Source organism: Podarcis muralis, chromosome 3 (assembly GCF_964188315.1).
Source record: "Podarcis muralis chromosome 3, rPodMur119.hap1.1, whole genome shotgun sequence".
In the NCBI taxonomy this organism is placed as follows: Eukaryota; Metazoa; Chordata; class Lepidosauria; order Squamata; family Lacertidae; genus Podarcis; species Podarcis muralis.
Genome location: NC_135657.1, coordinates 42,156,649 through 42,184,648, shown reverse-complemented (window position 1 = coordinate 42,184,648; position 28,000 = coordinate 42,156,649). Strand labels below are relative to the sequence as shown.

At 44.1% G+C, this 28,000-nt stretch overlaps 1 protein-coding gene across 2 annotated transcripts; it reads right to left on the bottom strand.

The window, feature by feature from the left end:
• Window position 1: 1 nt before the first annotated feature.
• SRD5A2 (steroid 5 alpha-reductase 2) lies at window positions 2-27,984 on the bottom strand. Of its 2 annotated transcripts, none has more exons than XM_028724174.2 (5): window positions 27,205-27,984; window positions 8,552-8,715; window positions 5,826-5,927; window positions 4,692-4,842; window positions 2-818 (listed from the first exon to the last, which is right to left on the bottom strand). In XM_028724174.2, the coding sequence occupies exons 1-5, from the start codon at window positions 27,525-27,527 to the stop codon at window positions 752-754; spliced, it is 807 nt and encodes a 268-aa protein (XP_028580007.2). In that variant the 5' UTR covers window positions 27,528-27,984; the 3' UTR covers window positions 2-751. The 2 variants fall into 2 exon arrangements, with proteins under 2 accessions (XP_028580007.2, XP_077781845.1); XM_077925719.1 differs by lacking the exon at window positions 27,205-27,984 and adding an exon at window positions 26,970-27,190.
• Between the last annotated feature and the right edge of the window lie 16 nt (window positions 27,985-28,000).

Genomic DNA, 28,000 nt, shown 5'->3' with positions numbered 1-28,000 from the left:
ATTTGGAACAAAATTTTTATTTCTTATTCAGTTAACAAGCCATGTTTTACAAGGAAATGGCACATTCACTTAAATTACATAACGGTTTTGGGAATACAGCAGCCCATTCTTGATCATAATCAGTCCACCTGGAGGGGAAAAAATATGAAATATTGTTCTCCATCAGCAAGAGGCCTTGGAACCAGGAATTACTTTTTCATAGACGACCTGTTGCTCTTTATAGGGAAGACCACAGGAGCAGAATAGAAAGATTACCAGTAAAAAAAAGCAGATATTTTCTTTCAGAGTCTTCAGTATAGCTACAGCAGTGACAACTACTGACAGGCCCAGATGAAACTTCAGTAATTCCTACTAACAAAAAAAACAGCATTGCTAGGGATAAAAGCAGTGTGTGTGTGTGTGTGTGTGTGTGTGTGCGCGCGCAGACATTTTGAGTGGAATAATGGTGCACAATAAAAGCATTAGGCGCCTCTGCAAATCGCTGGCACTCTGCTTGACAAAACTTGTTTTTGTTGTTGTTGTTGTTTAAAAAATCAAAAACTGTGACGATGAATCACAGAACTGTGATTACTTGTTTCCATCCAGCAACAGCACTCTGTATAACTGGCAACATAGCACTATTCAAGTTTCTTTCCCTTTGAAACTCACATCAGCATTTTACACATTAATAATAAACTTCATAATTAAAGTTATACAGTAAAATAACACACAAAACACACCCCGCTGCTCAAAAAGTCCAGATAATTGGCCTCTAGAATATGAATGGAATCAAGGCTTTTCTAGATCTTGGATAGCCAGTGAACCTCTTGTGATAGTACCTGAAAAGACAAAAGGGACACACAATGAAAACACAAAATGGCCAAAATGATATAGACCTGCACAGATTGCTTTAAGAAAGTAGAATCTTGTTTTTCAACATCTTATGCTGCTTGTGGCAAACATTTAAAATGTTTTGATGAGAGGGACTTGGAGTTTACATTCAACTTTCAGATTTGAGCAATGGTGAACATAAGTATTGCAGTGGCAGAAAATAGACATCAAACCAAACTATGGTTAAGGATGCTGTGATTTGGTGTGATGTCTATACTGAAAAACCATAGTTTTTGACAGGCTAGCAAACCAAAATCAAACCATAGTTTCAACTGAATAAGGTTTGCAAACTATGGTTTGTTACAACCATGGGTTGGTGTGACGTACAAATTTACCAGGTATACTTACAGTCAGTCCTCCTCAAGAAGCTGCTGCACCATGGAGATGCGAGTAAATTTATGAATCTATCAAGATGAGACCCAAGAAGACAGAAAAAAACAGCGGACCAACAACTCTGAGCTATATGTGTATTGTACATTTAGAACAAAGAGCAGTTTCATGCTTAAAAATCACACCCTCTAAGCCATCTGACACCAACTGCCCTGTGTAAAGGTTATTGATGATGTTATATTATTTCATTGTATTTCAGAACAGATTAGAAACAAACTTTGAATAAAAACAATTATCATCCCAGCAAATGCTTGCTGGATTAAAAAAAAAAATACTGGCTGGCAGAAGATAGTGAAAGAGGGTAAACTTGATGGGGCAAGGCATTCCACACTTTGGATTCAGCTACTGAGAGCTCCAACTCTTGTCACAGCCAACCAGGCTTCCACAACAGGTGAGACATGTCTAAGGGTTCCTCCATCAGATCTTAGGCAGCAGGCAGGCTGATACAGGAGGAGTTGGCAGGTATCTAGGACCCAAGCCTTTCAGGGTTTCAAAGGAAATTATTTTGAATTGTGCAGTTGTTTGTCTGTATCGGGCTACATACACACGGTACAATTAAAGCGCATTTCAAGCACACACACACACACACACACACACTCCAAAATAATACTGGGAGCTGCAGTTTGTTGAGAGTGCTAGAAACTGCAGCTTTGTTAGGGATGAACTACAGTTCCCAGGGTACTTGAGAGGGGGTACTTTCAGTGTACGGTGTGTAAACTAATGTTAATCTAGAGAAGCAGCCAGTGTGTGTGTGTGTGTGTGTGTGTGTGTGTGTGCGCGTGCTTTGTGTCTCACCCTGGCTTCTTCTCTTGTTTAACACTACAGTCCTATACACTGACCTGAGAATAAGGTCCATTGACCTCAGTGGGACTTGTATCTGAGTAGGCATGTACCAGATTGCACTGTAAATCTCCCTCTCTTGAAGCAGCTTTTCATGTATAATCTATATCAAGTACATGCATTAAATTATCTGCCTATTATAGGTTAACTGGACAACAAAAATGGATTCTACGTGCCCTAAGGTAAAGGTAAAGGGACCCCTGACCATTAGGTCCAGCCGTGACCGACTCTGGGGTTGCCGACTCATCTCGCTTTATTAGCCGAGGGAGCCGGCGTACAGCTTCCGGGTCATGTGGCCAGCATGACTAAGCCGCTTCTGGTGAACCAGAGCAGCGCACGGAAATGCTGTTTACCTTCCCACCGGAGCAGTACCTATTTATCTACTTGCACTTTGACGTGCTTTCGAACTGCTAGGTTGGCAGGAGCAGGGACCAAGCAACAGGAGCTCACCCCGTCGCAGGGATTCGAACCGCCAACCTTCTGATCAGCAAGTCCTAGGCTCTGTGGTTTAACCCACAGCACCACCCGTGTCCCACGTCTAAGTGCCCTAACAATGGCCAAAAGACTGGTATTGATGAACTGGAAGAAGAAAAATATGCTCCCCTTTAATCAATTCTCTGAAGACCTAACAGCACTCGAAACGTAAGGACGGATTGCTTATAGATGCAGACTTTATTTGGATAAATATATCAATATTTGGAATGAGTTTATACAGAATTTAACAAGTTATTAATAATCATATCTGTATTAACATACATTACACACACACACACACATATATATATATATGGGACGCGGGTGGCGCTGTGGGTAAAACCTCAGCGCCTAGGACTTGCCGATCGCATGGTCGGCGGTTCGAATCCCCGCGGCGGGGTGCGCTCCCGTCGTTCGGTCCCAGCGCCTGCCAACCTAGCAGTTCGAAAGCACCCCCGGGTGCAAGTAGATAAATAGGGACCGCTTACCAGCGGGAAGGTAAACGGCGTTCCGTGTGCTGCACTGGCTCGCCAGATGCAGCTTGTCACGCTGGCCACGTGACCCGGAAGTGTCTTCGGACAGCGCTGGCTCCTGGCCTATAGAGTGAGATGAGCGCACAACCCTAGAGTCTGGCAAGACTGGCCCGTACGGGCAGGGGTACCTTTACCTTTATATATATATATATATATATATATATATATATATATATATAGTCAAAGGTGACTAAGGGACGTGGCATTCATCTTGCTTTCTGGCTGAGGGAGCCAGCATTTGTCTGCAGACAGCTTTCTAGATCATGTGGCCAGCATGACTAAACTGCTTCTGGTGCAACGGGACACCATGATGGAAGCCATAGTGCAAGGAAACACTTTTTACCTTCCCACCACAGCGGTACCTATTTATCTACTTGTACTGGCATACTTTCGAACTGCTAGGTTGGCAGAAGCTGGGACAGAGCAATGGGAGCTCAGTCCGCCACAGGGATTTGAACCGCCAACCTTCTGATTGGCAAGCTCAAGAGGCTCAGTGGTTTAGACCACAGTGCCCCCTGCTATATATATCATCTTCTTTTTTCACTTTCTTTTGTATAATTAATTTAAAAAAAAAATAAATAAAATAAGAATAAGGGACTTCCAGTGAGGCAAGATGGCGAACGCCATGGCCGCGTGGAGCTCTTGAGGACCACCAGTATTGGTAACAATACTGACAGCATTGCTTATAAACTTTACACCCAACACAAGCACTTGTCACTGTCTCACTGACTCACCCCTATCGCAAGCAAAAGGGGGGATGGCCTGTTCTCAAACAAGGCCATCCGCGCCAGCTGAGACACAGGACCAACTGGCTGGGAGCCAAATGGTCCAAGCTACCCCAAGCAAACACCTATATAACTACATATAGGCTACTCTCTACAACCTACTCCCCAATCTTCAGCCCATCCCTAACTCTAACCCCCCTCTCCCCCAACCCAGCACACTGTATGTCAACACAGCACACTAGGTTCAATAATATAAGGTGAGAAACACAGGACAACCTAGACAGGTTGGCAGGGAGTCATCCTATAAAATAGACATACAAAACGGCTAGCTTAAAAGCAATTGCACTAAATGTGAGGGGATTGGGAAACCCTATCAAAAGAAAACGCATCACCTCGTATGTAAACACCATGAAACCACACATTGCCTTCCTACAGAAAATACACAACTTTGGTATCTGAAGAAGTGTGCATGCAAACGAAAGCTCATACCAAGAACTAACTTAGTTGGTCTTTAAGGTGCTACTGGAAGGAATTTTTTTTGTTTTGACTATGTACCCCATCGTGGTCCTTCAGTCCCATCCTAACCACAAACCAAGTTGCTAGAGAGGATCTCTTGAAAACTCTCCAAAACTACTTTAAGGACAATGATGTGGGTGACATAACAACCCCTTCCTCTGGGATACAATGAAAGCAGTCACCAGAGGAACCTGCATAAAGGAGAGGGCATCCCTTAAGAAACAAACCCCCTCAAAAAAAATGGTAAATTAGAACAATACATTAAGCCCCTCTCATCACACTACAAACAAACAGGAGCAAAAAATTAATAAGAATAAGAATATACAAACAGCATGCTTGATACCTGTGATGGTGATAAGCACGAGGCCCAATGACGCAGAGTGTGAAAAAGGCAAAGGCAAAAGCTGGCAGGCACCAGGTTGCTATAGCATAGCCAAACCATTCCAGTATCTCACCAAAGAAATTTGCTCCTGATACATATGCAAACAGTCCTCCTGCATGAAAGGGAACTAGTATGAGCACATTTGAACAGTGGAAAGTGAGCCTCATTTACACATCCTAAGGATGTTGCCACCAGGGCTGGCATTAACCCAACAGGGGTTCCTGCTGCCATTACTGCAGCCATGGCTGTGGCCAGATGGTCTCAACACCCCCTAGCCATGACAGCTCCCAGGGCCCATAGCCAATTGTAAGCAATTGCAGAACAATGTTGTACAAAGTTCTTTTGCTAGTGTGGCAATGGCAAAAAGAAGGCAGAGTTTTGACTTCAGTACTGCTGGTCAAGAGGATTTAAAGAAGGCCAGACTGGGCTTGATGGGCCTGTCATCAATTGTTCCACTAGGCCTGAACTACCAGATGTAGGTTGGGGGTCTTGCACAGTCCAAGAAGTCCCCAAACAACTGGAAACATGTCTCAGCAGTAAACCACTGCATTTGTTGCATTGGCAACTGAGGCTTTAGCTCCAGGGGAAGAGTGGCAATGGGCTCAGCCAATCAGACACAAAACAGGGCCAATATGGCAGTAAGGAGGGTGCTTAGCTTGTCCCCTTACTGTTCTGGCACTCTCATTGGCTCCAAAGGTAATAAATGATTGGTTGGCCTCACCAGGACCTTTACCTGTGGTCAGAAATGTTTTTGACTTTCTGCTCAGATAAATTATCCTAGAAAGCATTCTCAGCTTCCCACCACGATTCTATTTCTTCAGGGGTGGTGAATATGTGGCTCTTCAGATGTTGTTGGACTCCGTCATCCCCAGCTGGCATGACCAATAGTCAGGCATGGTGGAAAGTGAAGTCTAGCAACATCTGGAGGGCCACAGGTTTCTCATTCCTGCATTACTCTGCTTATTATTGACCACTTCTGATGAATGACAGGTGACTAATAGTGTGACCTGCTGGTGTCTTCCTCGCCGACCCTCATGTTTCTCAAACCATAGGGACAGGCTCCCCACAAGGAAACTGGGAAAAAGATTGACATACCTTGTGGGATTTTGTAAGTGAGCTCCCCAGGTTTTCTTAGCTGGCGCAGAATGAGGTCACTGTGAATATTGACTCCCATGCCAAACAAGAACAACAAGAGACCTAAAAGCAGAGAATGGAGTATTTATTGGTTGGGTGACTAAAATATTTGATTTCAGGCCCTGTGCTCAAACAGCCAGTCTGTTTAACAAGCACTGTTAATTGCCCCATATAGGCAAGCAAGGGGAGGGAGAATCCATATTATAATGAAACAGGGCAGTTTGAGACCTGGGAAACTGGGGTCTGCAGAAGAGGGAGACTGCTGAGTTTCTTTGTTAAGGAAATAGCCTTGCCCTGGTGTGTTTGGTATATTGTTTCGTAATGTAAACGTGGGACAGAGCATTGCCACAGAAACTAGATAGCAGGAGAAACTTCTGGAAGGTGACTGTTGTGACATTCTTTCTTTCTTCCCCATTTGGCCTGGCTAAGGTGATGTCATCAAGAGGTGTGTGTGTGTGTGTGTGTGTGTGTGTGTGTAACTGGCAATCTTGGAACTGGGTCTGGAATAGAGTTGCCACCTTTGTTCTGGAAAAATACAGGGCAGGAGGGCAGTGATTTTGGGGTGGTTCCCCCCCCCCTTTGGAATTTATCACATGCACATGTACATACACATGAATTTGGAAATCTGTCTGTGCTTGGCTACTCAGAGCTTAAATACATGATCTATTACACACCCTTTCAAACACATGCATTTGGAGAGGATCCCTAACTTGGCAGAAAGAGAGAGAGGGAGACCTGAAATACAGGACAAAACTGTATTGATACAGGATGTAGTGTTTTACATTGGAATACTGGACAATCCAGTACATTGGTACCTCTGGTTACGTACTTAATTCGTTCTGGAGGTCCGTTCTTAACCTGAAACTGTTCTTAACCTGAAGCACCACTTTAGCTAATGGGGCCTCACGCTGCCGCACAATTTCTGTTCTCATTCTGAAGCAAAGTTCTTAACCCAAGGTACTATTTCTGGGTTAGCAGAGTCTGTAACCTGAAGCGTATGTAACCCGAGGTACCACTGTATTATAAAGGGCAGGTGGCAACCCTAGTCTGGAAGAAGACATAAGAGGCTCTCTGTCTGTGAGGAGCAGTGGTGGTTGGCGCCCATTGAGATGGGTGGAGAGGAATGCAGGGAGCTCAGACAGTAGGTGAAGCCAGAGCCAACGTCAGAGCCAGATTTCCCTCCATTCATCTGCCTGCTGAATTCTACAAGGGCAACACTAAGACTGAGAAAAAGGAAGTTGGCTGGCAGTGTCACTCCCTGGGACAGACCTAAGTAAAAGGACAGCCAGGTGGCAGCATGGAAACTTGGTATTGGCTAACCAGTCCTCTCTCTCTCAAGAGTTTGGAACAGTGTCTGCACTGTGTAAGAATGCACCATGCAGAAGGAGAATTCCTGAATACCAGCACCTCCAGTGTAACCATGTTTACTGCTGGCCAACCTCTTGTAGTTCCTTTGGCCTTTCAGGACCACAGCCTGGCCACATGGAGCAGAACACATGACCACTGCACACAGGAGTGTTTACCGGGTAAGTAGAGGTAAGTATTACCTGTCTCTCTCTCCCAACAGGGGGAGGCAGGCTGGGCAAGGGGACTGGAAGAGCATCTTGGCAGCACTGCTTGTGTATCTAGCTCAGGAACAGGGTACCTGCAGCCCTCCTGAGGTTGCTGGACCACAGCTCCCATCTTCCCTGACCATTGGTCAAGGTGGCTGGGGCTGATGGGAGATGTAGTCCATCAATGTATTGAGAGCCACATCCCTGATCTAGCTGCAGAAAGCACACACTGCAGTGGCTGAACTTTACTCTTCCCCTGGCCATGTCTCTCTTGGCTTTCCATGGTCAGACCTCCAACAGGAGCAGAGACAAGCAAATTCCTCCTCCAAGTGCCAGGCAGACTCCAAGTGAGGCCTGCAGCAGTGCTCAAATTGCAAAGTGATTTCCCCTATAGTGATGCATTTCTGTATGGTATTTTCACTAATATATGTATTTATCTGCACAGGCTTTATTTATTTACCCAGGGTTTCGTTTGAGCTACGGTTCAGCCCTAGAACTTAATTTGCATGGGGGAGGGGGAACCAGAAAAAGTTTTTTTTAAGTGGGTGGTGGGTGGGAGAGAAGACATGTAGAAGGAAAACAACAGATAAAGCAAATACAGTGGTACCTCGGGTTACATAGGCTTCAGGTTACAGACTCCGCTAACCAAGAAATAGTACCTCGGGTTAAGAACTTTGCTTCAGGATGAGAACAGAAATTGTGCTTCAGCAGCGCAGCAGCAGGAGGAGGCCCCATTAGCTAAAGTGGTGCTTCAGGTTAAGAACAGTTTCAGGTTAAGAACGGGCCTCCAGAACAAATTAAGTTCTTAACCCGAGGTACCACTGTAGAGGATGACTAGCAAATGCCAATTGTGTAAGTCTAAAACATGCAAATTGCTCCCTCTAATGGCCTGTCTTTATGGTTACACAGCTTGTTTTCTCTTCCACAAGGGCAGCTGTGTGGGCGTGTTGCAGCAACAGTAAGTCTTTTGGCACCTTGGGTTTTGCAAAGTGTTGAACTACTGCTGTTATTCATACTATTGTTTTCCTGCCTTGACATTGTGACAACATTGTCTATGATTTGACACTCTGTAAATTTGGCGGAGCTCATATTAACTAGATGGCCAGATGCTTGACTTCTTGCAACTATAATTACCTGATGTAAATCTGATGTCATTGTACCAGTCATCTGGGTATTCGGCACAGTAAATCAAGTAGTAACCCTGAAGGAAGCCATTAAAGATGCAGAACAGCACACCAAAAATCAGCTTCTCCAATGGGAAAGGCCTGCCTCTTCGGAGGAAGGAGTAAATGAATGTCCTGAAGTAGTAAAATAAAAAATAAAAAAAAGGTAGGGAGCGGAAATGGGGGGAAAGAAAAGTGTGGGAGAAGATACAGCATTACACAGTTGGAAATACAAACCAATGTAACTTATATATAACATGTCTGAGGTCGTCATCAATAGTCTCAGCATGCTAGGAGGTAACCCAAAGTTTGCATGTTTTCATTATGACCCACAGAATAATCCCCTTGCAACTGCACTGTTGGTCACCTTGCTTCATGTGCCATTGACATGAACTCAGTAGGCTCCAGATTCTAACCTACTTCAGTTTCAGTTCTGTCCACATGGCAAGCAGAAGTAGAGTTTGTGAAGCTCCTATCAGCACACATCATGTATCCAGGGGCGTTGTATGGGGGTGGCCCATGCGTGTTTGTTGAACATTACGCATCCCTAGGTCTTTTGCACTGAAGCGCAGATCTCCCTCTTTTTTAAAATTCAACTTCAAGAAACAAAACCCCTTGTTTACAGGGTGGCTTTCTCTCTGAAAACGACCTAAACATGCCCCATTTGTGCAGTGGAACTCCTGCCCCTGTGTACACACCCTCCCCAAACCTTCTCAGGCATCTTTTTCTTGGGCAGAGAACCCCTAGAACAGATTTAAGGGGTGCACAGGGGGAGGAGAGGGAAGAAGTTCCATTGCACATGCAGAAACCCTTGCACTGATGCTTGCTACACAGTCCCAAGGTAACCTTTATATTCATTGCTTCACCCACTTTTGCCTCTGGCCCCACCCACCACTGGCACGTGTGGCCCCCAGAAGGTTGCCCTGAAGGCAAGGTGGTCCTCAGGATGAAAAAGATGCCCCAGCTTTGGCTTAGAGAGAGATCCATGCCTAATATTGCAGATAACCTCCGTGCAAACAGAAGGAGCTGTGGAGAATGCGTACCCACCCACTGACATTTGGGCTCTTGCCACAGACCCCTTCACTCCACTAGTGTTGTTTGTATTACTGCATATAATTAGAAAAATGCACAATAAATAGAGATGCTTCACACAGGAGAAACTGCTTGAGCACAGTTCAGTGCTATATGGGGAAACTGTTGGTTCTGTCACGTGCAGTACATATAACTCTGCTTTCTGTTTTGCTGTGTGTATCTTGCCTGACCTGCTTTCTTGGAGAGCTAGGGCTGCATCTGCAAGACTGCCAGGTCATGGTGATGGCAAGATTCATTTAGCTCTTAATACTTCTGTAAAAGAAGTGAAGTGAGAAGTGCTTTCCGGCCATTAAGTGTAATCCCAAATAAACATTTTGCTTTTTAAGATGGGAAATCCAAAAGTAGGTCAGCAACCCGCGAAGGCACAGTAGAAATGGGATCTCTCAAGTGTGGCTCCATTAACCAATTCAAATATAGCACTCTTTTAGCACCAGACCAGTATTGGAATTTCAAAAGCTGCCGGATTAACAATTTATACTGCAGAGGAGCAAATAGCAGATTCAGCAAGGGAAACAACCTGGCAACTTTTCAAAGAGAAAATAAACCAGTTCCCAGACCAGAGGGAGAACAGGGTCCCTGCCAGAATAACAGTGGTTGGGTTGCCTGCCAAGAAGAGAACAAATTGATTAGCAGGAGAAAATGCCTGGATTATTGTTTTTTTTTTGTTTTGTTTTTTTGTTTTGTTTTTTTGCTTTACTTTTTTATTTTTTGTTCCTGCAGACCAAAAAAAAAAAAAAAAAAAATAAAGAGAGAGAGAAAGAGAGAAGAAACTCTAGTTTGGATACCCGTAGCACATGAGCAGCAGCTTATATTAATAACAGTAATTATAATCAGTGAAGTGTTTTTTAAGGAAAATACAGCAGCAGTTTAAGACCATCAACCTTCTCCCCCCCATGCAGATGATGTTCCCTGTGGACACCCCACTGTGGACACCCCATGGGAACCTGCAAGGGTCACTGCTTTTGCTCTGAGGGCTCCCCAAATGCTTCCCCTCACACCCCAACCTGCAGAGAGATGGGGGAATCTCTCCCAAGTGGCAGCTGCAGGACTTTTCTGCGTTCTGAGCAAAATTGTGGGCCTGTAGCTTGATTCTGGGAAGGGGGGGTGGGGGGAGAGAAGAGGGAGGTGCTGTCTTGGCGTTACTGGAACTGCGATGAAATAGGACGGGGGCTCCTACAGTGCTCCAACAGGCCTCTACATCCTTCTCCCCCCATTCCTAGGAGGCCCACACGTTTCTGATGGATGGGGGGGGGGGCTGTAAGGAAAAGCAGGAGGTGCAAAGGGACAGTAGCGTGTCCCTCCTCCTCTTCAAGGTGAACACGCTGCATGATGCCCACAGCTTGTAAAAACATGGCCGCAGGTCAAGAACAGAGTGGTCAACAGCCAATGTGTCTGAGGAAATGCTCCCGTCCCTTTGCTAAAGGAAGTCTGTTTAAAATTATTGGATTATTGTTTTAGCAGGGATATTCAGCCTTCCATGATCGCAAGTTCGCACAGACCTCACCAGAATATTACATGAGAGACAGGAGGGATAGCCTTGTAAGGTAAGCAAAGTGGGCGTCCTTAGTTACAGCACCAGAAAGAGGGAGCAGCTTAACAGAATTCCTTCAGAGCCCTAAGTCTATTCAGTTTTGTATAGGAAACTTGGTGAGTCACTCATTCTTTTCCCAAGGAAGTCTGTGACTCTTTCCATCATAAGGTTCCTGTGAGGCTTAACTCTGCAGCTGCAATCACCAAATAAAGTTTCTATAGGCACTTTTCCACACACACCCCAGGTATCGCCAGTGCTTGGAGCTCTGTAGTTCCTCCACTTACAGTCCTCTATTTTAGCTGTTCCCACTTTTATGTCTGTCTTTTCTCTGCTTTCCTTGCTGCCTCTCAGGTTATGGCAAGGTTCCCTCACAAACTTCTGTTGGTTGTTGCTGCTGCTGTGTTTGTTGCTTTCGTTGCTTGCCTCTCTGCTTCACAGCCATCTCATCACCTTATACACAAGCAGAGGCAGAGTCCACATCTTCAGACGCCTCACTTCCATTCCGGCCATGTTTACTTCTGACTGCCTCAGATCTAGCATGGCACAGAGGCGAGGACTGTCCTCGGCTACCTCACAATCTCAGGAATAACTTTCAGCCAAGCTAGACAAATGTCAATGAAATCCCTTGCGCAGGCTTCGATGACAGCTTTTGAGGTTTAATTAATGTGGAATTTGCTAGCTTTAGCAGAGGCTGTCACACCATATCAAGGTTGGGCGGAGGGTGGCAGTCTGAGGTCAGCCAAGACCAATAGGACAAAGCTTGCAGGCAGACTGAAAAATAAATCAGAAACAAACCCAGAACCAGAGACCAACCAAACAGAACACCAGAGCTCCCAAGGACTCTGTTGCTTGAGAAAGGCTTAATGGGCATGGGAAGCCAGCTTATAGTAATAGGATCCCCCTGGGCAGGAAAGACCAGTTTGGGGTGGGAGGTGTAGAGTCAGTCCAGGGCCTGAGGGGGTACTAAATGGCATAGGCAGAAGCTGCAACTAGTAAGTCACCTTGCAGTACATTATCAGCTCTCTCAGCCCTTCCCTCCACATTTAAGCACAGGCATCTCCTGACACATCACTACTTCAGGGTGGAGTGAGCATATCTGGAGTTGGTTTTAATAACATCCTGATAGCTAATTTGTGCCAGAACATGGTCTACTGAAACTGGAGAAAGGGCTGCTCTGTGCCCACATTCCACAGCCTCATTTGCTCAGTAGCCTCAACAATAGATCCTCTCCCTATCATCTTTCACAGTTTGTAGGGGACCTTGGCCAACCTATACCCTGTGCAGTGTCCCACAAGGAACATTTAATATTGGGGAAATGGAGGCAATCTAGCCACCACCTTCCTTTCCTATTCCAGGAGAGGGATCTTTGTGTTCTCTGGAGTGTTACTGTACTGTAAGCAGAAATGAAAAAAAGAAGGCCTTTCATTTGGATAGTGAGATGATGATGATGATGATGATGATGATGATTATGAATGAATGCAGCATATATGGTGCTTTACAGACTTTATAAACAAAACAAGTCTTTTTTATGATATGGATATGACCAATGAGAACAAACAAAACCACAGCACTTATCAAAACACACTGAGAAATTAAGGCTGCAACGTTTAAATATAACTGATTTTAAAAGTAACCTGAATTTATTGGGTAACACACATAAAATATAGCATATAATATAGTAATAATAATAATAATAATAATAATAATAATAATAATAATAATAATAATAATTTATTATTTATACCCCGCCCATCTGGCTGAGTTTCCCCAGCCACTCTGGGCAGCTCCCAATCAAGTGTTAAAAACAGTACAGTGTTACATATTAAAAACTTCCCTGAACAGGGCTGCCTTATAGCACCTTTTGAAGACCTTTCTATGCTGCCAATTTATGCTGGCAATTAAGAAATACTCTTCTGTAATAGGGACGCGGGTGGCGCTGTGGGTGAAACCTCAGCGCCTAGGACTTGCCGATCACATGGTCAGCAGTTCGAATCCCCACGGCGGGGTGCACTCCCGTCGTTCGGTCCCAGCGCCTGCCAACCTAGCAGTTTGAAAGCACCCCTAAGTGCAAGTAGATAAATAGGGACCGCTTACCAGCGGGAAGGTAAACGGCGTTCCGTGTGCTGCGCTGGCTCGCCAGATGCAGCTTGTCACGCTGGCCACGTGACCCGGAAGTGTCTGCGGACAGCGCTGGCTCCCGGCCTATAGAGTGAGATGAGCGCACAACCCTAGAGTCTGGCAAGACTGGCCCGTACGGGCAGGGGTACCTTTACCTTTACCTTCTGTAATAGTTGATCTCTGATTTTAAAATTTTCATATGGTTTTATTGTATTGTGTTATGTATGATTGTTGTAAACCACTCTGACATTTTTTTAATGAATAATGATCTAGAAATATATGTATAAATAAAATAAATGAATAAATAAATAAATAAATATACCCTTCTCTCTGCTGGCTGGGGCAGATGGAAGTTGTAGTCCTACAACATATAGAGGGCATCAGGTTGGCAAAGGCTGATATATATGTTAAAACTAATAAAACACTTGAGATGGCAAGCACCATCTTAAGAGTCATTCTGACTTTCATCTCACATTGGGGGGGGATGCCTCTTTTAAGATGGTACCTTCTAGGACCCAGCTGCAAACTATCTAAAGACATCAAAGTATAATTCTTGCTTTAAGAAATGTTGCAAAATTTAACCATCAGATTAAGTGCCAAAGGATGTAATCATACATCCATTTACCTGTGAAATCAATTGAACTTATTTCTAAGTATACATGTGGCGGTACTATTTGAAGTCATGATTAATTTATCAAGGTTGCAATGCAAACCAATATCTACTTACTTGGGAATAAGCCCCAATGACCTCAGGGAGACATACTTCTCAGTAAGCATGCATAAAATTGCACAGTAAGATTTGTCTTTTAAATTAGGTTGCAACTCTCTACAAAAAAAAACCTCTTGTCGTGAAAGAGGAAGTGGTTGCAATTTAATACTCCAGCTACTGTAGTGGCTAATAATAAACTGCTACTTAAAAATGTGCTGATCTGTACACACGCAAATCAAATAATTCTATGACTCTTGGGCAAATGATATATAAAGCCAACTCATATTTTTTCAGAAGTTCAGTAAACTAATGCTTCCATAATGCAATGTCATTGTAATCTGAACATCTAATCAAGCACAGTCCAATTAAGGAAGCCGGTGCTTATCAGCATCCAATAAATGAGCACTTAAATTTGGAGACTCAACATGAGGTGTAGGGACCCATCAGACTTTCAGATGTTGCTCAGCTACAACACTCATCACCCCTAGTCATTCGCTATGCTTGGTGGGACTTATGGGAGTTGTGGTTCAGCAACACCTGGATGGCCAAATGTTCTCTACCACTGCACTGCATAATAAAATGCATTTAAAAATGTCAGGTTAAAATCCTCAACATACTTCTCTATTTTGTGTTGACAAAGTGCCAGGAGATGAAAAGACCACAGACATCAGAAAACTATCTGAATTCCCCTGATAACCTCCAAAGTAGGTCAGAACTGAATGGGGAGGGGTGGAGAATTCTATATGTTGTTGGAACTTTATTGCCTCTATTTTTCAACACAGGAAAGCTTTAAAGACAAGGTGGCATGTGACTTTATTCCCATGTTTTTGCTGCACAGACATACAGGTAAGCAGCCACTGGTCCATGAACACTTTCAAGCTGTTAGGGTAACTGGAAACTTGAATGCCTAATGACATATGGGTAAAAGAAAGGCAGATTGGCAAGGAAGGTTAAAAAGTATGTACTTGTATTGGCAATTTTGTTCCACCTGTCGTAGTTAAGCACAAGGCACATGTTTAAGGTTAGCATCTTTACCATCTCCAAGACGTTCCATGTTGATGAAGAAAACATTTGATCTCGGAGATCCTACTGCTAAAACTGCTATTGAGCAGGTAATTTCAATCTGTTTTAGCATTTTAACTTGTATATGTTTTAGAGTACAGTTGTATTTTATTTTTTTACTTTATTGTTTTATCTTCTTGTAACTGGCTTTGAGGTTCTTCTTACAACCAAGTGGTGTACAGTGGTACCTCAGGTTACAGATGCTTCAGGTCACAGTCACTTCAGGTTACAGACTCCGTTAACCCACTGTCTTACTGCTGCCCCTGTAGGGAGGATAGAGAGATAACTAGCATTCATTAGCTCTACTTGTCAATGGTTCTGGCTCAACCTTACTGTTGGTCTCCCTGCCTTCCGCCCTACCAGTTCCAATGGGCACCAGCCTCCACTGCTGCTTCAAAGTAAGCATTTAAAATGTTGGGAGAGCCCAGCATAGGTCTCCCACCTAATGTGTAGTTTTCCTCTGACACAGTGTGGAAAGAGCAGCAGAAGAACATGGTTCATGCAGGTTTGGGCTTTGTGTGAATGAGTCTGAAGTCTGGTCTTCTCTAGGAGGCTATGTGTGGCCAGTCTGTAATCTAGCCAAGGCTGTGGCAGAAGGCAGCATCCATTGGTTGCCACCATTGCTCCACCTGGCCAGCTGCCCAGCTCCTTCTCAACCCTGCCAAACTAAGCCCTACACAAATGAAGCATGTTGCTTCTTGGAAAGCTTACATTCTTTAACAGATGGACAAATCTGCTATGGCGTGTATCTCTTCACTAAGGTTATGAGCTCTTCAGTTTTTTGTCCCGTTCACATCACCAACACCATATGGATCAGATTCTCACTTTACCAGCAAGGCTAAGGAGCTGTCCACCAGAATAAGAAGCAAGGCTTTCAGAATAGCAAGGGAGCTGTCCAGCTACAGAGCCACACTAAGCTGAATAACAGGAGATGTTGCATCAGCAAGTGCTTGGCACCAGCTGGGCAGCTTTATAGCCAGCTTTGCTGCTCCACTCCTTTTCTGAGCATCGAATTATGCTGGGGACCCGTGATTGGATTTCCTTTTTATTTTTTGCTGTATTTTTTGCAACCATGGAGAGCTGCAACTTTGTCAAAAGAGATGGAAGAATTGTGGTGATCAATCGATGGTAGTGCCATCAGAGAGGTGAAAATGCATCTTGTTCTTGCATTTGAGAGCTGTATTCTCAGTCAATAGCTCAGGACTTGCTTCTCCTCAGTATATTAGAATTGTAAAGATATGATACTGTACATAACCTCATGTAAAAGTATCCCTGTTACACACTGCGAGAATTATACGAATATATATAGAGGGGGGGGAGGGGATATATGAACACCTTAAACATTTTGTTCATCATTCTAAAAGGAAATATTTAATAATGAAAAATCATTCCCCCGCCCATTTTTCATAAAGAAACGAAGAAAGAAAGAAAGCTTTCAGAGAAAATGAGGGGGGAGGAATCTCTCCCTACCCCCAAATTTTTCAGTTCCCCACCAAGGCCTTCTCTAACTCCAGTGTGCTCCTCCTTCAGCCATCTGTCAGCACTCCCTTTCTGATGCCCCTCACAATTCAAACTGAAAATAATAAAACAGGAGTCATCAACATGTGTTTCACTCCCTGACCTAACTCGGGCGATATTTAAGGCAAACCCATTCTTACAGACTCAACCACAAGTCATAACAGGCCAAACTCATAACACCAACCTGTCCTAAAGGAAGCCAATTAGATAAACAATCTCATTAAAACCTGCAAAGAGTTCATGCTGTGATGCCGCAAATGTAGCTTTTATCTTATTGTGCATATTAAGCAGTGAATCAACCAAGTACATGCTGTTTTCCTCCATTTATGAATTGGAGCTGAGAGCCAAGTCTCAGGCAATTATGAGAGAACTCCATGGGCAAAGGAAGCACCAAATGCTTCCAAAGATAACAGCAAAAACACCAATGTACCATTCCCCCCCCCCCCCCGCCACTGAAGTACACTCTGGAGGCAGCATACGTAATACAAAATATGACTGCCAATTCAGTCCTACAGTACACAGAATATTTATGAGATGATAGCGATAAACACAACTTTCACTAGCAAATGAAAAATTATCTAATGACTATACTTAAGTTATTATTAAATGTTTATGTGATAAATTTACATTAGAAAGTCAACTGAGGGTATTCCCATTAAATGGTCTTCCAGGTGCTGTTAAACTACAACTCCCATCATCCCTGGCCGTTGGACATGCTTGTTGGGGTTGATCTGGAGAGCCAAAGGTTCCCCAACACCTGCCATTCAATAAAGAGATTTTATCTAAGAATCAAAAATGGCAGTTCCTCAAGGGCTGCCTCTCCCCATAGGAACCTACTTGAACTCCTAGCTCTGTTGAGGGAGTAGAAAGGCTTATGGTGCCACCTAGTGTTTCTTATTCCTGCTCATTTTCCAGGCCATGAAAGAAAGATAATAAACACATTCATGCATGCGTGCAAACAAACAAACAAACAAACAAACAAACAAACATAAAGTGGTGATGCTTTTACTGGCCTTTTTTCAGTTAGTGTCACAAGCATGCAGACTCTTCTGTTAATACAGAACGTTACAGTCAGCAGAACACAAAGATTTATAATTTCGCTTTTAAGTCAGATAATACAATACTATTTATTAAACCAAATATCTTAAATTTAGATTTTAACTGCCATGGCCCCTCTCATTCTGGCAATTGTTGAACGTAACATGCTGACCCATTTGTCCTTTATTGCACAGTATGCCACTTTGGAACATCCAAGCTGAGTCAAGCGGGGCTGGAAGTTACCACAGATCAGCTATAGAGAACTGTCAGAAAAGCAGAGCTTGAAGTCAGCACAGCAGCTGATCAGTGGTACCTTCAAGGCCCACTTGACCGGACTTGGGTTTTTCTTTCTGGCACAGTGTGCCCTGCTTCAAAAGGGTGGGTGGATCGGGTCACCTGATATCACTGTTCTGTCAAGTGATTGACAGGTTGGTCAATCCAGCTGTTACAATTGTCTGCCAAGGGGGAGGAAACACAGGGGTCAGTTTCACACCCCTGTTCTAGGGCCTCAGAAAATGTTCCAATGCAAACTGGAAAAAGTTCAGATGCAAATTGCTCTATGCAAATTATTCTAATGGGCATAGGAAATTTCGACATAAATGATCCTTTGACCGTCTTTCCAGGTACTTCCCTTTGCCTAACAAACTTCTGCAAGATGTTGTTGGTTTATGATTTAATGATGCTTCAAATGGATGGTGCATACTAAATGCAATGGATCTATGTTTCAACAAAACATCCCTTGCCATTCTTCTAGAAAATAGCCATTTGGCATTTTATGAAGACAGATCAGTTTGTTCCTCTTGCTATACTGCTTGTCATATATCTGCCCAAATAATGAAAATGTGCCAGAATGACTTAACCAGGCCACAAACTTCAAAAAGTTAGGTGCTTTAATGGAGCAGGAAGTTCCAAGATTTATTATGCAAGCTTAGCTGTGGGAAGAACAAAAAGGGACTGTTTGCTGTGTTAAAAATGGAATATAAATGTCATTATTATATGCAAGTCAAGTTTAATCCTCCATGTAGCAAAAACGCGTGATTATTTTTTTGTAGCAGGCCTGTGCATACATTAAATGAATAAGGGAAACACAAGGAATTTGGTGAACGTTTGTGGTTACCACCCCTAGCTGCAAAAAAGAAAAAGAAAAAAGAATGTGGGACTGAAATGGATTTTTAAAGAAGCGATGTAAAAACTTTTTTTGATTAATTTGTCTCTTGGCTTCTGCTCCTATAAGTCAGTATATTACTGCAGTCACATTCCCATCCTCTCCTCTGCAAATAGGAGGGGAAATGACAGATTCTTGATTTCATTTTGCGTCTTGATAACATCTTAAATCATGAGATGTTAAATAATTCTTTTTGGATATAAACTGTTGTTTCCATACTAGTTCCATCAAGTAAAAGTTTCTTTCCAAATCTTATTTAGTATCTGACTGAAATTTTGATCACAGGCAAGCTGTAAACAGTTGTGCTATGTGATATTTCCCCCTTCTTACAGGCATTCAGAATACCAGTGGATGTTTGCTCTCAGTAAAGAAGATCCGATAGCCCTGAAATTACACTTTATACCAGCGTGCCATAGGAGACACTGTAGTGCAAATCTTTAATATATGCACAAGCAGTGTAAGTGAGCTTGCTCATGGTTCTCCGCCACAGTTGCTGCTGCAAAACCACTTTTAATTTTTCCTGTTTTCAGGGCCTACAGTAGGACTCCTATGCACACTCAGTGGGGAGAAGTAAGTGCACAGGAATCTGTCTTCCTAAGTAAACATGGGTAGGATGCTTCAAATGGATGGTGCATACTAAATGCAATGGATCTATGTTTCAACAAAACATCCCTTGCCATTCTTCTAGAAAATAGCCATTTGGCGTTTTATGAAGACAGATCAGTTTGTTCCTCTTGCTATACTGTTTGTCATATATCTGCCCAAATAATGAAAATGTGCCAGAATGACTTAACCAGACCACAAACTTCAAAAAGTTAGGTGCTTTAATGGAGCAGGAAGTTCCAAGATTTATTATGCAAACTGTGGGAAGAACAAAAAGGGACTGTTTGCTGTGTTAAAAATGGAATATGCACACTCAGTGGGGAGAAGTAAGTGCACAGGAATCTGTCTTCCTGAGTAAACATGGGTAGGATCCGTTTTTGATCCTCAGCATGCCATGCTTAGCCCATGTTTGTGCTGCTCTCACTCTTCTGCTCTGCAGGTGCAGGTGCAGGTTGTTTCAGGGCAATGCACACTGTTGGAGACTTGTACCAACCTAGCATGGAGGCGCCAAACTAGGAGTGTGATGAACTTCCATGGACAGGAAGTTTAATGCTACAGGATGTGTACCTGTCCCAGTAGAGTCATACCAAAGAAGCAGACGAGTGTCAGCTTGCTGACCTTCTAATCTACAGTGCACTTCGTTCATCCTGCTTCTGTTATAATGCTGTCTCATCGTAATTGATGGCTTTCTTACCAAACCCAGACTTATAATTACAACAGCACTGAAAACCCCACCCCCCCCCAAAAAAGTAATTGACTCGAAAGCACAGGAAATGGAAATCTCCAAATGCCATATTGTAAGATTTCACTGCACCCAACTGGAACTGCTTAGGAAGGATTGTACCAACCACTTCCACAGCAGACATGCCAAAAAAATTGTGATGACGTGGTTTTATCACATGCAGAGATGTTAGAGGAATGGTTTGTGAAGAAATCTGGCAGTGCTTGTATTAGCATGACGATTTAGTAACAGCAGCTCTAAAAGGACAAGAAAACCACCCATGTGCATTTGAACCAATGACCTCATAACCATGTATTCTTCTTTTTGGCCCACACCACAGGGTTCTCTTGCTTGTTGATGCTGCCTGCTTATATGTTTTTCTTCCACCGAGGACTGAAGGGAGGAGGCAAAATGTTTTGCTCAGAGGGGCACTGAAAACCAGCTTTTAATAGACCTGTTTTAATACAGTGCCATGGGGAAACGTCTGTGGGCTTCACACATCTTGCAGAACTCTGGAAAACCATGCAAGGAATGCAAGCACCCTCTAGTGGAAGCAGCAGAGTTGGAGTACTCATTCTCCCCCCCCCCCCGCATTTGATTTTGACAGCTTCCTGAATGCCTGAAGAGAGTGACGGTTGTTCTGAAATCCCTTCCTTTGGCTTTATTTTTAATACTCAGTTGACCATGAGCAGCAGCTTTGAAGGCTTTGATGTTTGACGTATGTTTTGGGATGCGGCATCACACTTCCTAGACCACGTGACCATGCTCCCATGTGAAAAGGGATTGAAGTGTACACAAGGGGGATCCTAACCTAACACACATTATAATCAAAGCACATAGGCTAGGGGAGGAGCTTGTCATCACAATGCCACTGTTATGTACTGAAGTTCTCACCCTGGGCCAGCAGGGGGATACTGTAGATAGTTATGCAAATGAAGGATCGAAAGTGACGTTCAGTGATTGGATAGTTTGTATGCAAATGAAGGATCGAAAGTGACATTCAGTGATTGGATAGTTTTAGAAAGTTGCTACAGTTACGTTGTTCTGGAGCTCTATATAAGTAGGCTGACTGAGCTCCTCAGTTCAGTTCTGTTCTGGCCTTTGAATAAACAAGAGCTGTTTGAAGAATCGCTGTGTTGTCTGATATGTTCGCCCACAACTTAACAGCTACCCCTTCATCTTCTGTGACCCAAAGGCCATGTTTGCGCACAATGGAGCTACCCTTTGGCAGTCACTCAAAAGCAGCCACCTGTCAAAGAAGCGGCCTGTTTAAAACCAGATCACGTTGCATCAGGTTTGTTACCAATACTGCCAAAAAACATCTCAGTCCATTTCCTATTAGCATTTCCCATTTAAGGAACCAGGCAGAGGGCACAGTGGTGCCCACCCTGTAGAATGCCCTCCCATCAGATGTCAAGGAAATAAACAACTATCAGACTTTTAGAAAACATCTGAAGGCAGCCCTGTTTTGGGAAGTTTTTAATATTTGATGAATCATTGTATTTTAGTATTCTGCTAGAAGCTGCCCAAGGTGGCTGGGGAAACCAGCTAGATGGGCGGGGTACAAATAATAAATATACTACTATTATTATAGCATTCCTTGGTGCTGTGTTAATAATTTTTTGTCTCTTTTTCACACTAGCCAATTTAAGTTTGTCTTCTACACAACTTTATTAATTTCACCCCACTTAAAGGATCTGCCAGACCCATCACTTTAATCTCAAGAAGCCAAACTCAAATGTCATATTATTACATAGTTTAATGTAATAAAAAGTCTAATTAGGAGTATACTTTCATTTTATCCTTGTCAACATTAAAGTGTTGATAACAAGATTAAAACCACCCTTAAATACTTTTTAATGAAATCACATTTAACATGACATTTAGAGAGTGCCTTTAACACACACATTAAAGGTTCTACTTTTGCTTGTTCTTTCAAAGCCAGTCTTAACATGAATTGTAATGTCAGCTTTATTGGTGCATTCTAAGTCTGAAACACAATTGCCTGAAAGCAATCTCTATAAATCACAGCCGAAAGCTGCAATCCAACGCACCATTCCATGGAAGCAAGTCCCCTTGAAACACTGCTGGACTGATTGCATTTGGAGTCCAGTGTGGCTATTTTTAAAAATAAATAAATACAAATGTCAAGAGATCCAATCATGGCTCTCCCAAGCAGCATGTAGTTTGGTCCCAGGTTTAAACCTATTGCCTGCCAACAGGAATGTTGTATAGGGAATGTCCAGCATCTTGAGCCCCAATATCTTTTCTGCCAGGCTCTAGATCTTCTGCCCCTGCCATGATTAAAATGCATCTTGTAGCTATAAACATGGTTTCGGTAAGTTGGCAGCCCTAATAAGCAGAAGCACTAGGGCCAACTTGCGTGTTTGGCAACCTAGGAGACTACTGTTTGTTCAAGACATTTATGCATATGGTATATTCATGTGCAAGCTTTAAAAACTTGTATCAAACTTACCGGTATTTATTCTACTCTATCCTTTTAAAAGTTAAGTACAGTTGTGTTTAACCCAGTTGGATTGAAAACATAAGTTGTGAGCTTTGTAGAGTGGAATTATCAACTTTGATTAAGAAATAGTTCGAGCTGTAGTGACCGCATAGCTAGGGTTGCCATATGTCCTCTTTTTCCAGGACACACCCACTTTTTCAGGTCTGGTTGCAATATGGTCCTCCTTCCCCCAAGAAACACCCTCTTTTTCAGGACTGAAATTTCTGCCCAGGCAGATTTTTTAAATTTGGCAAAATGTCTGGAGGGTTTTGTGGTTTACAGTAATCCAAGAAAAATTGTCTAGTGCATTAGACTCAAAGCTAGTCTGCAGCATAGAATAACTACAGAGCAGCATCTCAAACTAGCTACATACTGTATAAATTCCTTCTATTGGATCAAAGCATGCTGGCTAAGCTACAAGATCTTGGAGGAGTCTGGGAGGGCAAGAACTAACATGCCCCTGCCTTTAAGGCGAGTCCATATGTACCTGTTACGGTAAGTTAAACAGTTTAATAAATTGTTCTGTGCACACTTATGTTCACAAAGATGTGAACATGAGCCCAAGTACTTTCATGTGGCAAGTGAGGGAGCAATCTGTATTATTATTATTATTATGTTGAAAGTTAAGAACATTGCTACTAGCAATATATCACAGCTTCTATCTATAACCTCAGGTTGTGATCTGGGTATCCATCCTGGGATCTTTGCATTCCCTTTTGCAAAGAAAAATTCCCACACTGTATGAGACCCGATCAGGGACGCGGGTGGCGCTGTGGGTTAAAGCCTCAGCGCCTAGGACTTGCCGATCGAAAGTTCGGCGGTTCAAATCCCCGTGACTGGGTGAGCTCCCGTCGCTCGGTCCCTGCTCCTGCCAACCTAGCAGTTCGAAAGCACCCCTGGGTGCAAGTAGATAAATAGGAACCGCTTACCAGCGGGAAGGTAAACAGTGTTCTGTGTGCTGCGCTGGCTCGCCAGATGCAGCTTGTCACGCTGGCCACGTGACCTGGAAGCGTCTGCGGACAGCACTGGCTCCCGGCCTATAGAGTGAGATGAGCGCACAACCCTAGAGTCTGGCAAGACTGGCCCGTACGGGCAGGGGTACCTTTACCTTTACCTTATGAGACCCGATCAACTTGGCACACGCAGAAAAACAGTTTTAAAACAATTTGCAGCTGGCACTACATACTTGTGAAATCAAAGAATCATATAATTGTAGCGTTGGAAGGGACGTCCATGGAAGGAGGGTCCACCAGCTTCCAAGGTAGTGTATTCTCTTACCATCAAAAAGTCTGTCCTAATGTTTAGTGAGAATCTCCTTTCTTATAATTTGAATCCATTGGTTCAGGTCTTGCCCTCTGGAGCAGAAGAAGACAAGCTGGCTCTATCTTCCATGTGATAGTCCTTCAGCCCTTGAAGATAGCTATCATACCACCTCTCAGTCTTGTCTTATCTAGGCGAAACATGCCCAGCTCCTCTTCATAAGGCTTGGTTTCCCAACCTTTTACCACATTATTTGCATTTCTCCTCACATCTTCCAGCTTGTCAAATATCCTTCTTAAATTGCGGCACCCAGCACTGGACACAGTATTCCAGATATGATCTGACCATATTGTTGACTCATTTTAAGCTTGTGGTTTACTAAGATCCCTCAAACCCTTTCACATGTACTGCTTTCATGCCAGGTGTCCCCATCTTATATTTGTGTGTCTTATTATTCCTACTTAAGTAGGAACCTTACATTTGTCCGGATCAAAATTCACTTTGTTAGTTTTGGTACAGTTCTCCAAACTGTTAAAATAATCTTGCATCCTGATTCTATCTTCTGAGGTATTAGCTACCCTTCCCAGTTTGCCTTCAGCTGCAAATTTGACGTGCAGCACCTCAATTCCTTCATCCAAGTCACTTATAAAGATGTTGAACAACACCAGGCACAGGGCATAACCCTGTGGCACCCCACTTGTCACTTTTTTCCAGGATGATAAGGAACCATTGGTGAGCAGTCTTGGGTTCAGTCAGTCAACCAGCTACAAATTCACCTAATAGTAACATCATCTAGCCCACATTTTACCAGCTTCTCCCAAGAATATAATGGGAGACTTTGTCAAAAGCCTGATTGAAACCAAGATACACTACATCCACAGCATACCCCTGATCCACTAAGCTTGTAATTCTATCAAATAAAGTAATGAGATTTGTCTGGCATGACTTGGTACTGAGAAACCTGTGCTGGCTCTTAGTAATCACAGTATCCTTTTCTAAGTGCTCACAGACAGATGGTTTAATTGTCTGTTATAGGACTGTTTGTCATAGTGATGATGTAAAGCCGACCAGTCTGTAGTTTCCTGGGTCTTCCTCTGCCATACTTTCTGAATATGTGAAAACATTTGCTCACCTCCATTCCACAGGGACTTCACCTGTTCTCTAACAATTCTCAAAGATTATAGACAGAGGCTCTGAGATTACACCTGCAAGTTCCTTTAGTATCCTTGGATGCTGTTCATCAGGCCCTAGAGATATGAATTAATTGAAAGCAAGTAGGTATTCCCTTACAACCTCTTTTCTTATCTTGAGCTGCAGCTTCCTCTCTATTTATTTATGCCCTAGATTAAGCTCTCATCCAAGTTCTTTAAATTGGAGAGGATGTCAACAGTTAGGTTCATAATTCCATGTGGTGGGAATGAATATCTATACCATTATTTTAGAAAATTGTCTTTGAAGAATGTTCTTCTATTACAGGACAGGTGATACAGCCTGATCTGAGGTTAGCTTTATTAAATCTGTTTATAGATTACCATAAGAATTTACTGCTTAAGAACCTAATCTTTCTCATGTCTGCAAGTTAGAAATATATTACTACAACACTGTAAAACAGCTTATAACTTAACTCCAGAAGTATGGTGGGATGGATTACAGAATACAGCCCTTATGGAGAAACTAATGAAGCACCTTAGAGTACTCAGAAACACAAAGTGCAAAGACAATTTTGAAACTGTTTGGTAAATGTTTATTCAGTACACTGGAAAGGACAGTGTTGTTCCCTCACCACCAGTTACTCACAACTCACTCTGGGACAATCTGTTAAGATGGGCAGTAAAGACACCTAACTGATATAATCAGCTCTAAACTATTTACAAACCTGTTAAATATTTGACTGTATTATTGACATTGTATATGCACAGAACGTTTATTGTGGGTGGGGATATACAAGGGTTGTTTGTTATATGCATTTTCAGAAACTGAAAAATTAAATTACGAAGATGATTCGGGGCGACAGGAGAGGGGAACAAGGCTGTTTTTTAAAGTTCACTAACCAGTTCCATTCCCGGAATTGCTCATGACACCCCATCTGTTTTATTTTACTTTGCTTACAGGGTGGTTTGGCGTGCTACAAAATGCAGTGTCAATGAGAAAGCAGGCACTTGCCATCATAAATTTTCCCGGAAGCACTCTTGCACATTGACACAGATTTATGTCACAGAGTGTGTCCCAGTCCATTAAATACTTTGCACTGCCCTATCTAGCAAACCTGTCACAGCCCTCCCAATAAACTCTGTCCATTTGTCCATGCTTATACCAAATATCTTTACACTCATTAGTATGTTGCATTTACGGTATATATAATTTGTGAAGTAGAATAAGACTAGCAGATACATGCAGTTGTGAAGAATGAAAAATGAAAGGTTGTGGGGAATTATGTGTGTCAAATATCATCAATAAAAGATTGACAACCAAAACCCACACACTCTGGTGTCAGAGTGAAGCTGCAAAGCAAGTGGTTTTCATTCCAACTCCTGCCTGATCAGAAAGCCGGGACATCCTGTGCATGTTTGCTCAGACAGTAGTAAGCCAGAGTCTTCCAGCGCAAGCCTATGCATGCATACTCAAGTCCCACTGAGTTTCAGGGGACTTGGTCAAAGGTAGTGTGTATCAGGGAGCAAGCTTCACTGAATAAGATGGCACTTTGGACGGAATAGAATCACAGAACTGTAGAGTTCTGTGAGGCCACGGGGGGTCATCTAGTCCAACCCCCTGCCACGCAAGAATCTTTTGCCCAACATGGGGCTTGAACCCACGACTCTGAGATTAAGAGTCTCGCGCTCTACCGGCTGAGCTACCAAGGTGGGATGCCCTGCCCTGCCCCCGCAATAAGCGATTTACGATCCACCTTGCTTGCAAGCGGTCGAAATCCTAACGTTTACATTTGCACCATGGGTGGGATGGGACCACGGCTGCAATCCTGGCCCCACTTACCTGGGAATAAGAAAGTTCCTTTGCTTCTGAGCAGGCACGGCTAGACCTGCGCTGTCATACCTCAGCCGTACTTACCGGGCAAAGCAAGCGCCCAGCGACGGGGACTTGGGACGGCTCGATGCCGGGCGCCCTCGCCACTGAACTAGACGGAAGCCGAAGGGGCGCGCTCGGCGTCGCGAGAGCCAATCAGAGCCCCGGGAAGCCGAGAGCCGCATTGGACCAGAGAGGCGCCTGGCGGCAGCGCGGACAACAGGGGAAAAGGCGCCGCGGTGCGCTGGGCTCTCCGGCCGCCCCTCACCCCCTGAGTTACCTGTGGAAGTAGTGGCCGCAGAACATGCCGCCCAGGAGCCGGCAGCCCAGGGGCGCGAAGCGGGGCGGGCTGCGCAGCGCCAGCAGGAGCGCGGGCACCAGGAAGGCGGGCAGCTCCTGCAGGAACCAGGCGCAGCGAGCGGACAGGGCGCGGCGCCTCGGCGGAGGCTTCTTCTCGCCCTTGTCCGGGGGCGGCGGCTCCTCTTCCTCCTCCTCGTGCTTCCCGTAGCGGGAGGGCGTGTGGCTATAGAGCCACAGGTGCAGCACCCCCAAGGCCAGCAGCACGGAGCTGAGGGACCTCACCAGGCTCGGCGAGCATTGCATGCTGCTCGCGAGGGGGCGCTCGGCGCTGGCGGCCACGGCAGGGCAGCCCCGCCATTAATAGGGCCGCCCGGGCGCCCGCCTCCCCCTTCGCGAGGAGGGGTGGGGTGGGGCCTGGCTTGCTCGCAGCTGAGGCGGGAGCCAGAGGAGGGGCGGGCGAGCGGGCGAGCAAGCAAGTGATGGCCAGAGCCCTTCCTCGAGGTGTGCTTTCTCCGTCCCCGAGAATAGACTACTCGCTCTGCTCAGCCCCCTCGGAGAACCAGGAGCCATCTCTCTAGCAGAGAGAAAAAGATCGAAGGGTCCGAGCCACCAAAGCCGCGCAGGACGAGTTTGCTCCACGCTCCTCTGTCCAATCCCAGAAGTGCCTCGTGTGGCCCCTCGCGCTTGTCTTCGTGGGGCCACGAGGTTGCTTGTTGTTGCCGTGCTCTCCGTAACAGACAGGCGGTGCTGCCTTTCTGGGATCTAAACCTGTGCTG